This window comes from Heloderma suspectum, chromosome Z, assembly GCF_057233095.1.
Source record: "Heloderma suspectum isolate Gila_16-S chromosome Z, 16-S_ref, whole genome shotgun sequence".
Classification (NCBI taxonomy): Eukaryota; Metazoa; Chordata; class Lepidosauria; order Squamata; family Helodermatidae; genus Heloderma; species Heloderma suspectum.
Genome location: NC_139476.1, coordinates 7,586,950 through 7,606,161, shown reverse-complemented (window position 1 = coordinate 7,606,161; position 19,212 = coordinate 7,586,950). Strand labels below are relative to the sequence as shown.

The 19,212-nt window shown below is 50.6% G+C and overlaps 1 protein-coding gene across 8 annotated transcripts; it reads left to right on the top strand.

Annotated features, from left to right (window-relative positions):
• The first annotated feature begins 358 nt into the window (after window positions 1-358).
• On the top strand, window positions 359-17,761 carry MBD3 (methyl-CpG binding domain protein 3). 8 transcript variants are annotated; one of them, XM_084825823.1, is made up of 7 exons: window positions 359-488; window positions 8,599-8,758; window positions 9,734-9,871; window positions 11,948-12,038; window positions 13,224-13,401; window positions 14,840-15,031; window positions 16,065-17,761. In XM_084825823.1, exons 1-6 carry the CDS (start codon window positions 427-429, stop codon window positions 15,024-15,026), a joined length of 816 nt encoding a protein of 271 aa, XP_084681949.1. In that variant the 5' UTR covers window positions 359-426; the 3' UTR covers window positions 15,027-15,031; window positions 16,065-17,761. The 8 variants fall into 8 exon arrangements, with proteins under 8 accessions (XP_084681949.1, XP_084681950.1, XP_084681948.1 ...); XM_084825824.1 differs by having other exon boundaries at window positions 15,771-17,733; XM_084825822.1 differs by lacking the exon at window positions 359-488 and adding an exon at window positions 1,117-1,237 and having other exon boundaries at window positions 16,065-17,729.
• The last annotated feature ends 1,451 nt before the right edge of the window (window positions 17,762-19,212 follow it).

Genomic DNA, 19,212 nt, shown 5'->3' with positions numbered 1-19,212 from the left:
AGATTTCATACCTGGCTAATTTACACCGAGGGAAGGCAGGCAGAAGTTCACCAGGTGAGTCATGCCCGGTCACCGCGACTGTGCGCTGCGAGGGAAAGGCTGGGGGCCTCACCAGGTGGATTTCTGCCTGATTTAAAGGCACAAGGGAGAAAGTAGCGTGGTGACCATTGCTGGATTATTTGGAAAGCAGGATGGGGAGGAAACCTTAGGACGGGATGCTCTGGATTAGGATGGGGGTGGGTGGGAAAGACGGCTGGGCGCTTCCCCCCACTTGCGGCCCTCTCTCCCCCACCCCACCCCACCCCACCCCTGCTGGCTGGCTGGCTGGCTGCTGTGGGGCGGGGCTTGTGGGGTGGATAGGGGCGGGGGTCGCGTGCCTTGCAACCACGTGGCGGCCGCTCTGCTGCCCGGGGGAGGAAGAGGAAGATGGCCAGGGCGCCGGGGGGAGCTGGGGGGCTGCGAGGGGGCCCGCGCTGCCCTCCCCTGGGGTGAGCTGAAATGCATGGGGCGCCGGGGGCGGGGGCGCGCGGGCGAGCATGCACATTCGCAGCGGGGGGATAGGCGTGCGCGCAGCGGGGCGAAAGTGTCGGTGGGGCTCCAAACAATGCGTCCAGAGGGTCAGTGGGTCATCATGCATGAATGGGGCCGTGGGGCAGCGCACGGGACCGAGCAAGAGGGAGGTGGGCGGAGAAGCGGGGGAAGGTGTGTGGGTGGCAAGGTGGGGGGGCGGAGGACGCTTGGGGGCTGGTTAGGGGGAGCCAAGGAGGGGGGAGGCAAAGGCCTGTGCATTATAGGGGGCACGATGTGGGGGCCGTTCAGGAGGTGTGGGGAGGTGGGAGCTGCAGAGGTGAGAGATCCAGGGCAGTGGGGCAGGTCAGCGAGCAAGGGGGGCAGGACGAGGGGGGGAATCCGGGTTTGCGGGGAGGTGGGTCAGCAAGGGGGCGTCGGGGCGCTGTTTGTGCTTGGGGGCGCAGGAGGGGCGAATAGCAGTGGAGGGCCGGGGCCGGGCATGGGGGAAGGGGCGGGCCTGTGGGGCGGGGGAGGAGGCGGGGAGCGCGGGTGTGTGGGGCGCGGGGGAGCTGGCGCGGGGGGCTCCGCTTATGGCGGGCTGGGAGCGGGGCGGGATGCCGGAGCCCCTTCGGTGCACGTGCGTGCTCGGGGCGGCGGCGGCGGCGGCCGGAGCTGCGCGAGCCCGGGGGGCGATCTGTGGGGCGGGCGCTGCCCGCCGTGGGCCGAGGTGGGGTCGCGCGCCGAGCTCCGCGAGCCCGGGGGCAGGGGGGGGCCGTGGGGGCGGGGGCCAAGGTGGGGGGCGGTGAGTCTGAACAGGCGGGGCCGCCGGGCGGGGCTGTGGGGGTCCGCTGGCCTTGCGAGGGGGCTGCGCAGGAGGGGGGCGGGGGGGCTGCGGGGGCCGCCGCATGCGGGGAGATGGGGAGTGATCAGCAGCGAGGGGGCTGTGTGGTTGGGGGCGAGGGAGATGCAGAAGCCCAGGGGTGGGGGGAACGAGGAAGGATATGTGGGGGGAAGAGATTAAAGAGGGGGGGCGTTGTTGGGGGGCGACGGGCGGCCTTGGGGCGGCTTTACGCCTGGCTGTCGTGTGTGGGGCTTCGGAAGAAGCCTTGCGCGGGGCTTATCGCCCCGAGGAGCGCCGTGCCTGGTAGAAGCGCGACGGGGCTCGCTGTTGAGTGTGGTGGGCCGCGTTCACACGTTCGGGGTTGTGCCCGTGTCGAGTCCGGAGCGGGCGAGGGGTATAGACAGCGGGCGAGTCAGGTTTCGTTTGTCACTTTTGCACGTGTGGCGGTTTTTGTTTTTGTTTTTATTTCTCCAGGCAGGAGCGGGGGGGCAGGTGGATCTGTCGCGAGTTCACGTGTGCATGTGAGGATTCGCCTCCCTCGGGGCTGAAGGGAGGGGACTATATCTCCACCCAGGCGGAGGGATACCGCTGCCCCGCCGCCGCCGCCGCGCGCGCGCGCGCTCCTTCCCGATTTGGCGGGATGTGTGAGGCGAACGCGCTTTTTTTTTTTTTTTAACGCCGCTCGGCAACGGCTGCCCGCGCGCTCACCCCCCCTCCCCCGGCCGTTTTTCCCCCACTCGCGGGGAGGCGCGCGAGAGGATAGAACCGCCGCGGGGGCGAGACGCGCATGCGCGCGCGGTGAGAAGACGGGCCGCGGGGGGGGGAAGCCCACAAAAACGAGCGGCTGGAGAATGAATGGGAAGGACTCGCTTAACAGCGGGAGGGGGGCGCTCTTCGGAGAAGAGCCGGCGTGATGCGAGCGAGGAGGCGCAGCCGGCGGGTAAAAAGAACAGCGCCCCCTTCGCGCGGGAGACAGGGAGGGAGGCGAGCTTGACAGCCCGCTGGAGGGAACAGCCGCTGCCGCGAAGGTTCCAATCCCAGCCGAGGGAGGCGCTCTGGAAGAGCCTGGCCCTGGGAGCCAGAGTGGAGGCTGCAGTCGCCACCAGCTGCAGCAGAAGTGAGCCAGCTAGCCAGCGAGGAGCAGCTCAACGAGCCACCGCAGCCCTGGCTGGGAGGGACCTTGGAGCAAGCAGGCAGGCGGGAGCCCGAGGAGGCGGCGGCGGCTGGGCCGAGCCTGAGCCCGAGCTGGGCCTCGTGGAAGCGATGGATCGGAAGAGGTGGGAGTGCTCAGCCCTCCCGCAGGGATGGAAAAGGGAAGAAGTGACCAGAAAATCGGGGCTCTCCGCCGGCAAGAGTGATGTCTATTATTATAGGTGAATGTGCCACGGCGGAGGGGCCGGGGCTAAGGGGGTTGGCGGCGGGCGGGGAGGGAGGGAGGCAGGCAAGCAGGCGGCGGGGCTCATGGGGGAAGCTGCTGCCCGCCACCGCCTGCCTTTCTCTTAGCTTGCTTGCTTGCTTGCTTGCTGGCTGCTGTGAAACTGTCACCCCGTTGCGAACGCGCGTGGACACCACGAAGGGGGGGTGTCTGCATTTGGGAATGGACGTCGGGGGGGGTGCACGGCTGGGCTGTCCTTTCTCTGCCCCCCTGCTCGCAGTTTACTGGGGCGGGGGAGGCTAGAGCTGCTGGGGCTGGATCGTGGGCATGATATGGGAGAGGGGTGCTGCTACCGCCAACCCTTCTCACTGCCTGTTTGCCGTGTGAGGGGGATGTCCGGTTTGGGGGATGCGGCTGCGTCCGTCGCATTTTGGGGAGGGGGCGGCACGAGCCACAGACGGCCGTTTTTCTGCATTAAAAGAACTGATTGTCTATGTGGGGGGTGGGTTGCGGATGGCTTGCTACTTCCGTGGGGGCGGGATGTTGGAGGGGAGTAGGCTACAAATGACAGTCCCATTGCCAGGTATAATGTGTATTTTTGCCTAGAGCTAGATTCTAGGTGACTTCTTTTGCATAATGGCTGGGGTGGGGGCTTCAGGTTGACGGGCACCCCCTTGAATGTTGTGGCAGAGTGAGTGGGCTGGCTATTTGTGTTCTCGGGCATAGCAACCGATTGCACTGTGGGGAATATTCCTGTACTGGGCTTGCTGCTAGCATTTGGGGGGGTCCTCTCTACCCTTTCTCAGCCATGGCTGCTGCTGCTACTGTAGAGGAATGCTGCCCATTGCGTTGGGGACAACTTGGCCCCTTTGCATCAAGGTTTGCGGGGGGGGGGGTCAGCCAGGAGGTGTCTTTTGGGAGTGAGGGATGGGGAACCATCCTCTTCCACTGTGTAGAGAGAATGGGGGCTTCTCTGTCTAGTAACTCTATTGTGCAGGGGTGCTGTGGGAGTTGGGGGGGTCACAAAGCAACAGACAGGCAAATATAGGAGACCACACATCAGTTGCATTGGATATATTGGGGGTGAGTTCTCTGAGCCAGGACCTGTACCCCAACTGCAACACAGTCTGTGGAGGGCAGGGGAATTGTTTTGAGGGCTGCATTCCGTTGAATAAGAATTTGGGATGACCGCCTGCTGGTGAAGCTGGCATCCTAATTTGCATAGGATCAGGAAGGAGTGCATCGGGAGTCCTAGGAGTGGAGTCCTGCAGGGCGGGGTGGTCTGATCTAGGAGGATGTATCCGCATTAATGAATGCCCCTGGACGCTGTGGAAGGGGGGGGGCTTAAGAATGGGTGGCTGCCGTGAACCAGTGTGATGCTGCTGCTGCTGCCACCAACCCATTTGCTTAGGGCTTAGTTGCGTTATGTGGGGTGCTTCTCAAAATACTATTGTGTGGAGCACAAAGGGACTGGGGGGGCTTCCCCCCATTACAGCTTCCAGCTGTCTGCTGACAATATAGGCAGTGACAGCCTAGCCTGTTGCATAGAGACGTGTGTGTGTGTGAGAGAGAGAGAGAGAAGCTTCTTACTTGGAGGATGCCTCATTGCCACAAGCCTTGGGAGGCATTAGCCTCCTGTCGCTGGCATGGAGACGGATGTGCGGTAGCATCTCCTGCTCGTTCATACAGGAAACTGTAGGTGGGATTTGGGGCAGATAGAAGCGATACGCTCTTCCTTTCCAGTTGCCAAAAAGCCGGCTCTAACCACGGCATTTATGTAATATATAGATGAAGATCATATGCTGCCATCCATTTGCGTGAATACTTAAGTGTTTCTTTTTAATTTTTGAAGTATTTTTAAATATAGATAGAGCAACACTCACAAAGAGTGAGAAATAGCAGTTATAGATAGAAAGGACACATTGTTTAGACGCAAGTTGGCCAAACCTTAATCTTGGAATAAAAGATTTTAGCAAAACTTCATAGATAATAATTGAAACAGAAATACACATCTGAATCAAGGAAGCAACCTGCATATGTAAATTCAGTTGCATTCCCCCCCCCCCCCAATCTTTCAGAAACTTAGGAATAGGTTTAAGCCTTCCAGCATGACCTTTTTTTTTTAAGGGGAGACATTTAGTTTACATGTAATTGTGACTCATCATACCTTTCATAACTGTCCTACATTTTGCATAGAATAAGAAGAGCGGGAAGTGGAGGCTTTGCATGAAATATGCCAATCCCAGATGTAATTATGTGGACATCGAATCATCTTTCATGTTGATTTTTTAAAAAATGCTAATGTCAATGAGTTGAAATGTTTCCCACCCACCTGCCCCAGCCTTGTTGGAGATTCTTACCTGGAACCCTGTGTTTATTATTTATTTATTAGCCACCCATCTGGCTGGCTACCCAGCCACTCTGGGCAGTGTACAGTACTAATAACATGAAATACAACCAATTTACATAATCAACTGAACAAAATAACATTACAAAACAGTAGATGTCTGTGAGAAGAAGGCTAGAAAATTGGTTCATGGACAGAGACACACATGCGCATCTTGGCCATGGAATAATATCCCTGCACAGCCTTGAACAAGGTTCTCCATCTGCAAAAGGGGTTGATATGTACTAATACAGTGACTGTATATACTAATAAAATCATTATCCAGGTGTCAGTGGGTATGTAGCCAAAATGCTGCCATTTACACACAAGACGGGGAGATTCAGTCCCTGGCATCTCCAGTTAAAAAGACTGGGTTGGGCTGATAGCAGATACGGGGAAATGCCTCTCTCTTCCCATCACCATCAGAGTAGACCAGGGGAGTTAAATCTCTTTCAGCTTGAGGGCCAAATCCCATTAAGGAGAAGCTCTTGGGGGAAAGGGCGTGGGGCCAGGGGAAGGAGGAGTGGCCATCTGAGGAACCCTGAAGGGCTGGATTTGACCCCTGGGCTCGAGGCACTACTGAACTAGATTGGTCCATCTAGTTCCACACCCCTGAACTGGATGGACCAATGTCTTGACTGCCTAGAGCACTGTTATACATCCATCACTTGGTGTATTGCGCAGGATGTGATATGGGGCCATAATTACATCGATGTACACTCGATATCTGTGAGTTTCAGCCTGAGTTCCTTGGGAGCTTATGGGGGTTTGTCAACAAGAAAATCAGTGATGGCAGATGTGTTTCCACAAAGATGGTTCACCTTTACTACCAGTCCCCTGTAGGGTGTAGCCACAGAAGAGTTTGGTTTCTGCTGGGACTGAGAGTCACCTCAAATAAGGTGATAGTGAGGCTCAATATGTGTAGAGGGTTTCCCAGAGTGTTCTGTTGTGCTCTGGCTACTTGGTGGATGACTCAGTGTGGAAGCCTGTTCTTTGAAAGTAGAAAGTTTGAAAACTGCTACTCTGTATATAATACATAGTTTAATTCACATTTTTATTTTAAAATTATTGTTAAGCCCCTTGTTTTTTCCAGGCACTGTGAAATGTCTGGCATATACCTCTTCGAAGCTAGAAAAGAGGAGGTGGAGATGAGGTTGGCTTATAATAGAGGCTGGGATAAATTTGCAAGGCTTTCTCCTTGCAAACGGAGCATAAAAGAACAAAGAATTTAGCTTGCCCATGCACAGTGGACATCTGGAGGCTGTTCGGACAAGTCTGAATAGGCAGTGATGCATTCATCTTAATTCCCCCTGCCCCCTCCCTCCGTGCACACGCTCCCAAAAGTCTGTGAATTTCAAGTAACACTTTAAATAAAGGAGTGAAAGGAACGCAGACTGCCTTTTCTTGTTACCAGTGGCTGAAGCAAATCATAGAAAACCCTTACAATGCAAGCATACCTTTAGGCAGAGAAGCATGCAGAATTGGTTTCGTCGCTTTGCAGCTGCTTTTTACATCTTAGTTGCTGGGTGGAGAGGCACGGGCAGAGGACACTTCACACTTATATATCTTTTAAAAAGAGCACTGTGGCCCATGTGGAGTGGTTTCCTCACAGGTGTGCAGGCCTCAAATTGAGAGAACATCTTACCCAACTTCCAGAGCTTTGCATCATTGCGTCAAGCTGCTGAGGAGGCCATTGTGGCATCTTCCCTGATTGCAATGTGCATTATTTGCGTGGGTCTCAGCTCAGGGTTTGTTTGTTTTATAAATGGCAAACCTGACCATTTTTAGATGTCTCAGGATGAGAAGCAGCAGCTCTGGAACCAGTTCTGAACATTTTAAATCTGCCAAAGTGAAATTGATCCTGTGACGTAGGGCCTGGGGCTTAGTAAGGCTGGGATTAGGAACATATGATGCTGCCTTGCACAGAGTGAAACTGTTGACCCATTTAGCCCAGTAATTTCTGCTCGCTGTGCCAGAGTCTTGGGCAAAGAAGGGTCTTTCCCATCGCGGGCTGCTACCTGATCCTTTTAGCTGGTATTGGAACTTCCAGCCTGCAAGACGTGTGCTCTGCCACTGAGCTATGGTCTGTCCCCTGAAGATCAAGTATGTTTCCAGTCCTCATGGTTCTAAATAAAGACTGGTTTCCATAGGAAGCTGTCCAGGGTGTCAGGCAGAAATGGCCTTTTCCCATCACCTGCTACCTGATCCTTTTGATGATATGCCGGGGATTGAACCTGGAACCTTGTGCATACAAAACAAGTGCTCCAGTACTGAGGTGGGATCCCTCCCCCAGTACCTGGGGAGTAAAGAGAAGTGGACTCTGTTCCAGTGCAGTTCATCCACCCAGCATTATCCAAAAAACAGCTGAGGTCCAGTAGCTTAAGATTACAGCTCCATCTCCCAGTGCCAGATGTCAGACTTCTCTGTCCAGACTGGAAGGCTCCTGCAGACTTAGGTCTGTTCAGCACAGTTATGGCTGATGCACAGGTGAGGACTTCCAGGAAGCTCATGAGCTCTGCTGATCACAGCTGTGGTTTCCGGTCAGCCCTTTCAGCCAGAGTCCGGCTGGACCCACCTGTCCCCTCATGCCTTACCAGACGCATCCAAAAATGGCTGTGAGGGAGCTGCTACAGAAAAGTCACGAGGCTTATCTTTGGCACTCCCTGCCTTTCTTTACTTAAGAGGGCCTTGGGGTTGTTTTCAGGGGGAGTGCTTAAGCCAGGTTTCTGTGACATCCCTGGCAGTTTTGCAGATTACAACCAGCAACTTTATTCCTAAACTGATACATGTTTAAAAAATAGAGTGGTCTCATGGTTATGGTTTCTGTTGATGGCTACCTGTTTTTAGAGTCCAGCAGGCAAGCATTGTGCGATAAACCGGGGGGCGGGGGTAATCAGATGGGCAGTAGAAGTGACTCTGGGCTCTAGAGTAACTAGCCTTGGGAATTGCTGTACCAGGACTCTGTGGAATCCTGTCTGCTGGTCCCAGCAAGTTCCGTCAAAATCAGCCAGGGATATTTTGGCATAAATAGCATTAGACTAAAGTTAGTCATGGACCAGTTAGTGCTTTTATCTTAAATCTTGCACCTACAACAGGTGTGGGAAGGAAGGTTAGAAGATTTCCAGAGATCAACCAGCTATCCCGCCTTAATGCTTCAAAGGAAGGATCTGTTCACACCTTGCCTTTCCAGCAGTAGCTTCAACAGTAAAGTACTTCTGTATTGCATTGCTCACATCACCAGCTCTATAGGGAGTGGACTGCTCCAGTTTTAGCTGTAGAGGCTATCGAGATGGAGGGTAGGGGTGTGTGTGTGTGTGACTGCTGGAGCAAAACTTCTGTTTTATGAGGTTAGGTGTGAAGGTTCCCAAAGCAAATTGCTACGCTTGGTTTGCTGTAGCGCTAATTGCATATTGGCCAGAGTTTGAAAACTGAATTTTCTCCTGCCCCTGTTCTCCCCCCCCCCCCCAAATCCTGTCCGTTCCTCAGCCCGAGCGGAAAGAAATTCCGCAGCAAGCCCCAGCTGGCACGTTACTTGGGCAATTCCATGGACTTGAGCACATTTGACTTCCGGACGGGGAAGATGCTAATGAGCAAAGTGAACAAAAACAGGCAGAGGATGCGCTACGACTGTTCCAGCCAAGCAAAGGTGAGGGTTGCCGGTGGCTGGGCTGCTGTGATGAGAAGACTGGGACCATCCCATGGCCTTCCTGTCAGGGCTCCGTGGGTATCGTGTGATTATTCTGCGCACACGCAGAAAAGGAATTTATTGACTTTATTTACTTAGTTTGGCATTTATACTTTTTGTTTGATAAACTACACGATACATGTCAATAAATTTTAATCTAACAGTGAATGATATTTGATGGCAGCAGCGTAGGGGTGCTAAACCAGGGGTGTTGAACCTCATGGCCACAGGCCAAATGTGGCCCTCCAGGTTTCTGCAGATGGTCACATACTCTTTCCCCTGACCATCAATAATTTGCTGTTTTCCCAGGTTTTGCACAGGGGTTTTCCCATTATAAAAGGTCAAAGTGCCTCTGCTAAGGCTTGCTTACTAATAGAAAGACCTTTAAGCTAAAATACATTGGCATTTCTCCCCCCCATCCCCCAATTTCTTCAGAATTGAATTCAGCCCTTAGGCTGAAAGAGGTTATTGAATTGAATTCAGTCCTCACCATCTCAGATAAACCTTCTGTTTTTGACCTAAACCATTAAAAAAGCCAGATTTTTAACTGAAAATTGCATCAGGAGTGGGGTGATAATCAGGGGGGGTCTTTTAACCCTTTCCTTCTGCGGTCCTGAGGAAAATCCGCCTCAAGCTGGAATGTGCAAATGCCATCTTCGGAAGAGGGATTTGCCTCTGGATTGCCACAGGGGTAAGAAAAGGTTACATTCCCCCTTTATGCCTGCTCTGAACCCATTAATCTCTCCCCCAATTCAATTTGCATCCAGTGCTAAGATGCATTTCATGTCACCCGTAGCTTGGCCCTTTGTGCAACAAAGAGAGAGAAAAACAGACTCATCTTAGTTTTAATTTTGGAAATAAAACTTTTTCATTTCTACTTGTTTCAGTCTTCTCTCTCCCTCTCTCTTCTCCCTCCCCACTACCCTTCCGTTTTAGGATAAACCCGACCTAAACACCGCACTCCCTGTCAGGCAGACGGCCTCAATCTTCAAACAGCCAGTCACTAAGATCACCAACCACCCCAGCAATAAAGTGAAAACTGATCCACAAAAAGCTGTTGACCAGCCCCGCCAGGTAAGGGTTGTGGATGGGAGTGAGGGGGAAGATACTGTGATCTCGAGACGTGGGGGCTAAGGTGAGAGATGGCAACTTGATCAAAGCTGAGCAGGACTTGAAACTTGGTCTCCTCCAGTCCAGCCTTAGTGTGCTCCCCCCACTACACTGGGCTGGTGTCAGGCTCCTGGCCAACCCAAGGCTGAAGAGGAGGAGGAGGAATTTCATCCCTCAGCTCACCTCTCTCCTGCAGTAGCAACCTGAGGGGTCCTGTGCAATGATACCTCACCCAAGAACCCCTGCAACCCTGTCCCAAACCCAGCTTCTTCTCCTTCCTCCCATAGCTTCCCAGAACACCAACAGGCCATGAGGGACATTCAGGGCCACCGTCGGAGTGCCCACCTCACTGCCAGAAGACTTACTCATGGTAGACTCATGAGGAAGGGGCTACCCGGGAGCACATTTCTACTTAAAAGGGGAAAGACGCAGCTATGGCCACTGGCGAGGCAGATCCAGTGACAACTGTTGAACCAGGGACATTGAAGCTCTGTTCTCCCCAGACCTTTGCTGGGTTAACAGTTCCCATAGAGCTGTTTGTCTCCAGTTACAGGCCCAGGACAGCAGTGTTAGCGTAAGATTGCTGGATCGGGCCAGAGGTCCACCTTGTCCAGAATGGCTAGCCAGATGTCGCTGGAAAGCCCACAAGCAGGGTGTAAAGGCAACAGCCCCCCCCCCCCCCCAGCAGCTAGTAATTCTGAAGTGGACTGCCTTTGAACATGAAGGCTCCATCCTAGGTATTACCTTATGTTGTCAATAGCTAATGGTTGAGCAAAGGAGCCTTGCGCAGGAGAGGTCTGTTTGCATATATAGACCCTCCTCCCTTCCCAGCTGGAGAAGAGTTGAGGCAGCCAGTTGCTGTCAGAGGCCCATTCTCTCATCTTTGAAGACTCTTAGGCTGACACAGACTCTTAACCTGGAATATGCTCACAAGAGCTGGCTGCCATTTATTTATTTCAAGCGCCTTCTCTCATATGTTGTTGCCAGACTATTAAGGTCATCTTTGGAGGCTTTTCCTGGGTGCCACCGCTGACAATGGTGTGACGGGCAGCTACCAGGAAAGAGGCTTCTTTGTAGTGGCTCCCTGTCTGTGGAATTCCCTTCCCAGGAAGAGTTGCCTGGCGCCTTCACTGTATACATTTAGACACCGAGTCATGACCTTCCCCTTCCAGCAGGCATTTAATCTTGAATCTCCTGCTCTGATGTTTAATTTTATTGAGGGCTTTAATGTATTTCTTATATTGGTTGTTATTTTATGGGGGGGCGTTATTAAAGGGGGACTGGTGGCCCATGGTGCCAAAGCATGGAGGAATGCTCTCATGCCTCTGACCCCATTATGCATACACGCACGTGTGTGCGCACGCACACATACATATTACAAGCTCTATTTCAACTTTTCCCAGCCTGGTGCCCATAGCCATGGTGGCTAGAGATGATGGGAGTTGTAGTTCAGCCTATCTGGAGGGCCCCAGCCTAACAAAAGCTCCTCTAGTTCCTGCTGGCCTGGATGACCTCCTTGTCTGGAGGCTTTGTTCCAAATGTGCGCAGCTGGCTCTCCATTCACAAGTTCCATCCAGAGCAGCGGTTGTAGTGCCATAAACACTGCTCTCCCCTGCACCAGGGCTCCTGCCAGACCCAGGTCCAGGCCTTCCCGGCCTTTTGGCTGGCAGATCTTTGAGACGTGCCTGTCTAAAAGTTTTGGGGGGATCCCTTGCATGCAGAAGGCCTCTGGAAAAAAAAAAAAGCATCTGGGGAAGGCCTGCCTTCTTCCCGAGGTGCTGGAAAGCCACTGGATTCCAATGCCTGTCATCTTGAACATTGGCCATGCTGACAGGCTGATGGGGGTGTAGTCGATAGCATCTGAGGGACCGTATTGATAAAGGCTGGAGTAGAAAATAGCATTGGGCCAGATGGCCAAACTGTCTGACCTTCCTTAAGATATGTAGTAGCTCTCACAGTGTTGGGAAAGATACAGTCTCTCTCTTGTCCCCCCTTCTCACTTTTTGTACATAAATTAACAACACTGATCTCTGTCTTCAGCTCTTCTGGGAGAAGAAGCTAAGCGGCCTAAATGCCTTTGATATTGCAGAGGAGCTGGTGAAAACAATGGACCTTCCAAAAGGTTTGCAAGGTACTGCAGTCAAACTGGGTGGGAGCTGATCTGTTGCTGCTGGTGGCTTATCAGTTCAGAGTGTTCTTTGTTTTCTTTGTGGGCATTTCATCTTCCGGTCCTCGGCCTTCAAACGTTCTCTCGTATCGTCTCGCAAGAATTTTAAAAACAGTAAAAAAGCATAAGGTCACATTTGAAAAGAGCTGGTGTCACACACGTTAATGTTCTAATTCTAAAACAGAAGATTTAACAGGTCTGGGTGAATAAAAAGAGATTTGCCTGATACCAAAATGACATTGGACTCCATACCAGGCTAGGCTTCTCCTCAGCCGGGGTGCCACCACCCAGAGAGCTCTGTCTCAAGTCACAATCCACTTTTCCGCTGAAGGCAGAGAACCTGAAGAATAGCCTCAGGAGAACCTCAGTTCAAAATTACAATGTCTATAAGATATGTAGAACTTGAGCGTGTGGATTTATCCTTTGTATTCATTCAATTTAAATGCAAGTCATTACAGTCCTTGGGCTGTGTTGCAGAGTTTTTGACTGGAGCCAGCTTCTCTATGGGCTGTCGCAGCCCTGACCCCAGTCAAGAAACAGCCCAGCTTCCTCTGGCTCCTAGTTCCCCTCTTCCCCGATCCTGCTCTTCGTTGGATATCTGCAATAACTACCCTGATGTTTGGCTGTGTATATGCTTCTGATAGAGGTTGAAAGCAGTGGCATTTATTACTTTTTGTATGCCACCCTTCAAGTAGTTCAGGGTGGTACATGTTCACTTCTGCCCATCTCCACCCTGCCATTATCCTCAGAACAACCCTGGTCAGTCAGGCTGAGAGATACAGTTGCTGGTCCACTTTCATACAGTGAGCTTCACAGCTGAGTAGGGGTTTGAACCCAGGTCTGCCCCTCAAAGTCCAGCATGCTAGCCACTACTCCACGCTGGCAGCATGCTGCAGGAAACAGTTGCATCTGAGACTTGGCAGGGCTGGTCAGACTTTTGACTGTTTAATACAGCTATCCCCAACCTGGTGCCTTCCAGATGTGTTGAACTACAGCTCCCAGAATCCCCCAGCCAGGATTCTGAGAGAGAGTCCAACACATCTGGAGGACACCAGGTTGGGGAGAGCTGGTTTCCTAGGTCAGAGGGACGAATAGCGGTGGGACAGGAAGGGGAATTGATGACCTGTTTTGCTGCTCTGACGTCCTTAGGTGTGGGGCCCGGCTGTACCGACGAGACCCTCCTTTCCGCCATTGCCAGCGCCCTGCACACCAGTACTATGCCCATCACTGGGCAGCTTTCCGCTGCTGTGGAGAAGAACCCAGGAGTCTGGCTGAACACCTCTCAGCCTCTCTGCAAAGCCTTCATGGTGACTGATGAAGATATCAGGTAGTACACGTGCCCAGAACAGGAGATGAATCTCTCTCTGGTTTAAAATATTAAAGGGTTGGGTCCAGATTTAAGTGGGAGCAACTGCACTGGTGGAAACAGACTTCCCTGCCTCCACCTTCCCACAGCAGCCCTTCCAGCCCCCTGAAAATGCTGCACAGAGAGTCAGGAGACTTTGCTAAATGAGGGGAGCAGTGGTGTGGGGGGAGTCGCCAGTAATCAGGCCAGAGGGGTCTCCCACAAGTGGAGCCCTTCCTCTTGAGGAAGGCAGATCCTGGATCCAGTCTGAATTCTGCAAAATGGCAGAATACTTCCTCTTGTGTCTTTCAGACTAGCCGTGTAAGTATCTTTAAAAAAAAGTACTCTGCAAAACAAATGTTCCAGTTGGCAGGGTCCTCCTTTAAAGTGTGGTGCCCAGCACTGACCACATCACTTTTTTTTCCGGTATCATAACACTGGATTTCTCTTAGCAGATTAGACATCGTGTTGCTGGTATTGATCATGTTATAGCAAAGGGCAACTGAAACTATCATAAGAAGAGCATAAGATCATAAGAACCCTGCTGGATCAGACCAAGGGTCCATCTAGTCCAGCATTCTGTTCACAAAGTGGCCAGCCAGCTGCAGACCGGGAACCCACAAGTAGGAAAGGAGTGCAACAGCACCTGCCCACCCATGTTCCCCAGCAATTGGTGCACATAGGCTCACTGTGTACACAGAGTTTGAGCACCTCCCCAACAAGGAAAGGCTAAAGTCTTTGGGGCTTTTCTGTTTAGCCAAAAGCAAATGAAAACAGGTTATGATCAAAGATTTGTGAAATTATGCATGCTGTGAAGAAAGTGGGAGAGAGATATTTTTCCCCCTCCCACTCTCACAATACTAGAATTGGGTGCAAGGGGAACACTGAATGACATCAGTGGGAGGGAAATTCAAGACACAGTGTTATTTGCACAATGCAGATTCAACTTATGGAACTCACAGCCACAAGACCTGGTGATGACTGCTAACTTAGAAGGCTTTAAAAGAGGGTGAGATAATTTCATGGAGGAAGAGGTCTATTGATAGCAATTGGCTGTAATGATAAAATGGAACCTCCACGTTTAGAGGCAGTCTACCTCCAAATACTGGAGTCTGGGGAAGGCAGCAAAGGGGAGGTGTTGCCTTCATGTCTTGCTTGTGGACTTCCCAGCGACATCTGATTGGCCACTGGGGAGCAGGAGTCTGGACAGGATTAAAAGTTTGGTCTGATCCAGCAAGGACCAACTCTTCCATCTGTTTCTTCTGTGTGGCACTTGATAGTTTTGTTCTCTGGGTTTGCCCCTTTCCTTGATGGTGAACGTTCTCCTTACTCGCCTCTGCGGCATGCCGTGAAAACCATGAAGGTTGCAGGACACCAGGTGGGGTTTCGTCATTGTTTCATTTTCATCTTCCCTCAACAGGAAACAGGAAGAGCTGGTTCAGCAAGTGCGGAAGAGGCTGGAAGAAGCGCTGATGGCTGACATGCTCGCTCACGTGGAGGAGATAGCGAGGGATGGTGAGGGCCCTATGACGAAGGTCGGGGGCAACGAAGATGGGGAGGATGAGGACGAGGAGGTGGATCGTGGCCAGGAGGTGGAGAGTGTATAGTCCAGGTAATACAGCAGCAGCTCTGTGCTAATGTCCTCTCTCCCCGCCCCCCCTCGCCCCCGCCCCCATCATCCACACCTCTGCAGTGGCCTCAGTTGGTGGTTTTCCAAACTGTTCTGGAGAACCCAGGGGTCCCTTCAGAAGCTGGCTTATAATAGGTCTGGGTATTCTTGCTGTCCAGCCCAGTGTATTCTCTTAAGCAAAGATCTTTCCATTACCTGCTTCCTGGTACTTTTTAATTGGAAATGCCGGAGTAGGGATTGGTGAGTGATCGGTGTGCTCTCAGGTTCGCATGTGGTCTGGGAAGGCTGAGTTATGTCATGGGTTGTTTTGTCGCTTCTGAATCCATCACTGAGAACGGCACCAGATTTGAGTGCTTTCAGATTAGTACCGTGTGTGAACCATGTGGCTACAACCTGGAATCCCCACACCTCCAGCTTCCTGTGACCCTGGGTTCCTGGCTGGGGATGATGAGATCTGTAGTCCACATTTGGAGGTCACTGGGTTCAGGAAGGCTGAGTTACATCATGGGTACTGTTGCCTGTTCTGAACTCATCACTGAGAGTGACACCAAATTTGAGGGTTTCACGTGGGTGAGCGTCTTTTGTTTGTACTCTGGATTAACATCTGTGACCCTATTAGATCAGTTTGAGGCCGTCTTCTCACCACCACCACCACTTCATAGTGATAGTTCAAGGTGCTAGTCCTATATGGATTATTGTGTGTATGTCTGTTTTTCTTCAGGGCAGTCCTCTTGAGAATTGTAGCCTAGACCCTGTCCACACGGAGGCAAGTGTGTCTTCAGACTGCATCACACACCAACTACGTGGCTCTGCGTGTGAACATGTTTGGCCTCTGCTTGCAGAAAGCCAAGAGAAACCAGTTGCTCAGTAGATCCTGGGTAGTTTGAAGAAGGACTTTACTTAACCCATACCCTTTCTCTTCCCCCACCCCATTTTTTTCTTTCTTAAAAGTATCATAAGGGAGGGAGGAGTGACACCGAAAAATGATACACATATCCCTCCATCTTCTTTCCAGGCTGGTGATGTGATTTGAGGAGGCTTCCCTAATCTCTCTTTAATATTACTCCCACATGCTTCAAGCGAATTATCCCCCTTGGTTTCACCCAGAGAGATGACATGAAGAGCTCTTTACGTCTTCCTGCCAGTTTGGAACCACCTATTCTGGACCGTATTTTGAGTTGAAGATAATCCATTCCACCTGTGAAATCTTGCCGTGGAAACTTTGTTTTCTCATCTGACTTTTGGGGGTTTTGAAGATAGTTTGTCTTGGTTTTTTCTCCTAAAAATCCCAGAGGTAGAAGGTGCCTTCCTGAGTGGGGCTTGGGTGGGAAGATGACCCCTGGACCATTTATTGATTCACTCTTTAATCAAAAGTACCCTTTTCCGAATGAACTGTGAACCGTACTGCAAACACGGAAGACAGAACTGTCTGGAGTTCATATGGAACTCTCCTAGTGCAACTTTTATGGTTGTTGTAGAAAGAATGCTCAAGTGGAGATGTTAAACACCATTTGGAGAACACTTTTTAATGGAAAGGTGCTGTATGAGGGAAATAGTTCTCTTTCTGTGATGGAACCTCCAATAGTTATGGGGTGGGGTGGCCTTTGTTTGTCTTGCATAATTAAATCCTTTTTAAAAAGGGAAAATAACTATCAAAATTGCTGATATGCACTTGGGAATGGAGTTAACAGGTTCAGTCGCGAAATGATGCAGAATTTGCCTTAATGTGTTTGGCATCAAATGCGGGGGGGGGGGGGGCTTGAATGCTGGAGGGTAAACATTGGGAGATGATGCTTTCTTTTATCTCTTACTTGCTTACACACACACAATCGCTGAATATATTTTAATATTCCATCTGTTAGTGACTTATTTGGTAGCACTGCATCAGATTCCAAAGTGTGTACAGCACCACTCAAGAGGGGAACCCTTCTGCCTCACCCAGTTCATTGACTATTCTCAATGCTCAGTTTTGTTGACTGAGGAAGGGTGGCGTTTGTTTGTCTTTTAAAAAAGAAATTAGTTATTTGAGTCTGGTGCCAGGCCCCCAAATAGCCCCCCTTGTTATTTTGGACTTTAACAAAAAAAATGGGGGTTTTAATCTTGCACATCCTTCATTGAATTATCTTCAGATGTTTGAGCGGTCAGTTGTAATCCATAGTTTAAATCTCACATGAACGTATGCTCCTACTCTCTTCTACGTGTACACATACACTGCTTGATTTCTTTTCTCCATGCTCCGTTATCTGTTTGGAGTTCCTTCTCCACAGACAACTCCTGACAAGTATCCTGAATGACTGCTTTAAACTTCCTGAGATATAAAATTGCCCCAGCAAGCTTTGCTTTGTGCTGTGATGTTGCTGTGACAAAAGTCGTTAGTACTGTGCAAACATGTAAGACCTGTTGGCAAAAGAGCACCATTTTGTTTTCTTCGTGGTGTCCTCTCACACCTGGTGGGTCAGATCAGACATATATTTCTGTACTTTTTAAATGAAACAAATGACTTGATCGATAGTGTGATGGTCAACTTTTAGAAAATTCCAACACCCTTCGTATGTCTTTCAAACGCATAATCCCCCACACTTCCCTTACTGCTGATACCGACTTTCAACTGTAATGGCATCTTAATGTACAGCCTTGTTGGGGAATATTAGTTTTGTAATAAAAAAAATGTTTTTCATACACTTGAGTGCTTGATGAGAAAATGTCAATGTGAATGTAGCTGATGTGCATCCTTGGATATTGCTGCCCTCAAATGAGGTCATGGAGGTGGGGAAATGATCACCATCTTCTTAACAAGGAAAGACTCAAGTAATGTAACAGGGCTGTTGGATGAAGTTGGGCAGTAGATTCCAGGCAGACAAAAGGAAGTCCTTCCTGCAACATGGAATTGACTTAAGAATTCAGTGCTTCAAGATGTGTGATGGCCACTGGTTTAGGCAGCTTTAAATGAAGGATTAGAAAAATTAATGGAGGACCATCAGCCAATCAGTGGGCTGTTCACCATAGCTAAAGGGAACCTCCATGGGCAGAAGCAGTATACCCTGCTGCAGAGCAACATCAGGAGAGGGTTACTGCTTTCAGGCACTGCCTGTAGGTGTCCCAGAGCCAACCAGGGTTAGAAAAGCATAGCCAAAACAAAGGGCTTGAGCAACTCCCCTGGTTTGTTTTGTAAGTTCAGAAAAAAGGTGACTAAGGGGGGACACGGTAAGAGGTGTTCAAAGTTACACATGGTGAGTGGAGAAAATGGAGAGCGTGAAGGTTTTTCTCCCTCAGTGCTAGGAACCAATGGGTTCATCCCATAAAGCTGGATGGTGGGAGATTCAGGACGTTTGGGGGCACATTTGGGATTTTGAGAGAGTTGTGGTTGCTTTAACAAAGTGGCAGCCATAGGGCAGGGGGCTTGCCCAATTATAAATGGTCAGCATGGCCAGTCACAGCATGCATTTCTGAAAAGGCAAACTGATGAGTCTAGAAGAAAAGTAACTTGCCCAAGAACCTAAGTACAAGGCAGAAGTTCCGAGCTCCAAATCACAAAATCGCTCTTTTGAGCTCAAATGAAGATAGTCCTAGAGGGCAGCAGGCCGGGTTCCCAGGTAATTTATTTTTAAAAAATAGGGAATAAAGAATCAGAAGGGCCAGGTTGTCTGGCAGATACCAAGTCTGAGGTCACTGGATGAAAGGGAGGACTTCTTCACACAGCACGTAGTTAAACTATTGAATTTGCTATCATGATGTATGGTGGTGGCTACTAACCTGGACAGCTTTAAAAGTGCGTTAGGCCAATTCATAGAGGATAAAGCTATGGATGGACACCAGTCCTGGTGGCTATATGTTACCTCCAGGACCAAAGGCAGCATGCCTCTCAGTACCAGCTGTTGGGGAACATGAGCAGGAGAGTGCTGTTGCATTTGGGTCCTGCTTGTGAGCTTCCCAGAGACAGCTGGTTGGTCACTGAAGGAACAGAATGCTGGACAAGACGGGCCCCTGCTCTGATCCGACCCAACCCACCTGTTCTTAACGAAGGATAATATCAAAATGACACATGGGGATTTTTTTGCATTCAGTAGAGTGGCACAAAAGTATATATATTATACATAATATATATAAAATTATATAAATTATACTATATATAAAATTTTTATCGATATTTGTATGCCCCACTT

What these genes read in the sequence shown, in the direction of transcription:
- MBD3 (XM_084825820.1), top strand. Translation starts at nt 2,207, where the DNA reads ATGGGAAGGACTCGCTTAACAGCGGGAGGGGGGCGCTCTTCGGAGAAG. An exon ending in AGTGATGTCTATTATTATAG is followed by an intron (nt 2,725 to 8,598) that starts GTGAATGTGCCA and finishes TCCGTTCCTCAG; the next exon opens with CCCGAGCGGAAAGAAATTCC. An exon ending in GTGACTGATGAAGATATCAG is followed by an intron (nt 13,402 to 14,839) that starts GTAGTACACGTG and finishes TTCCCTCAACAG; the next exon opens with GAAACAGGAAGAGCTGGTTC.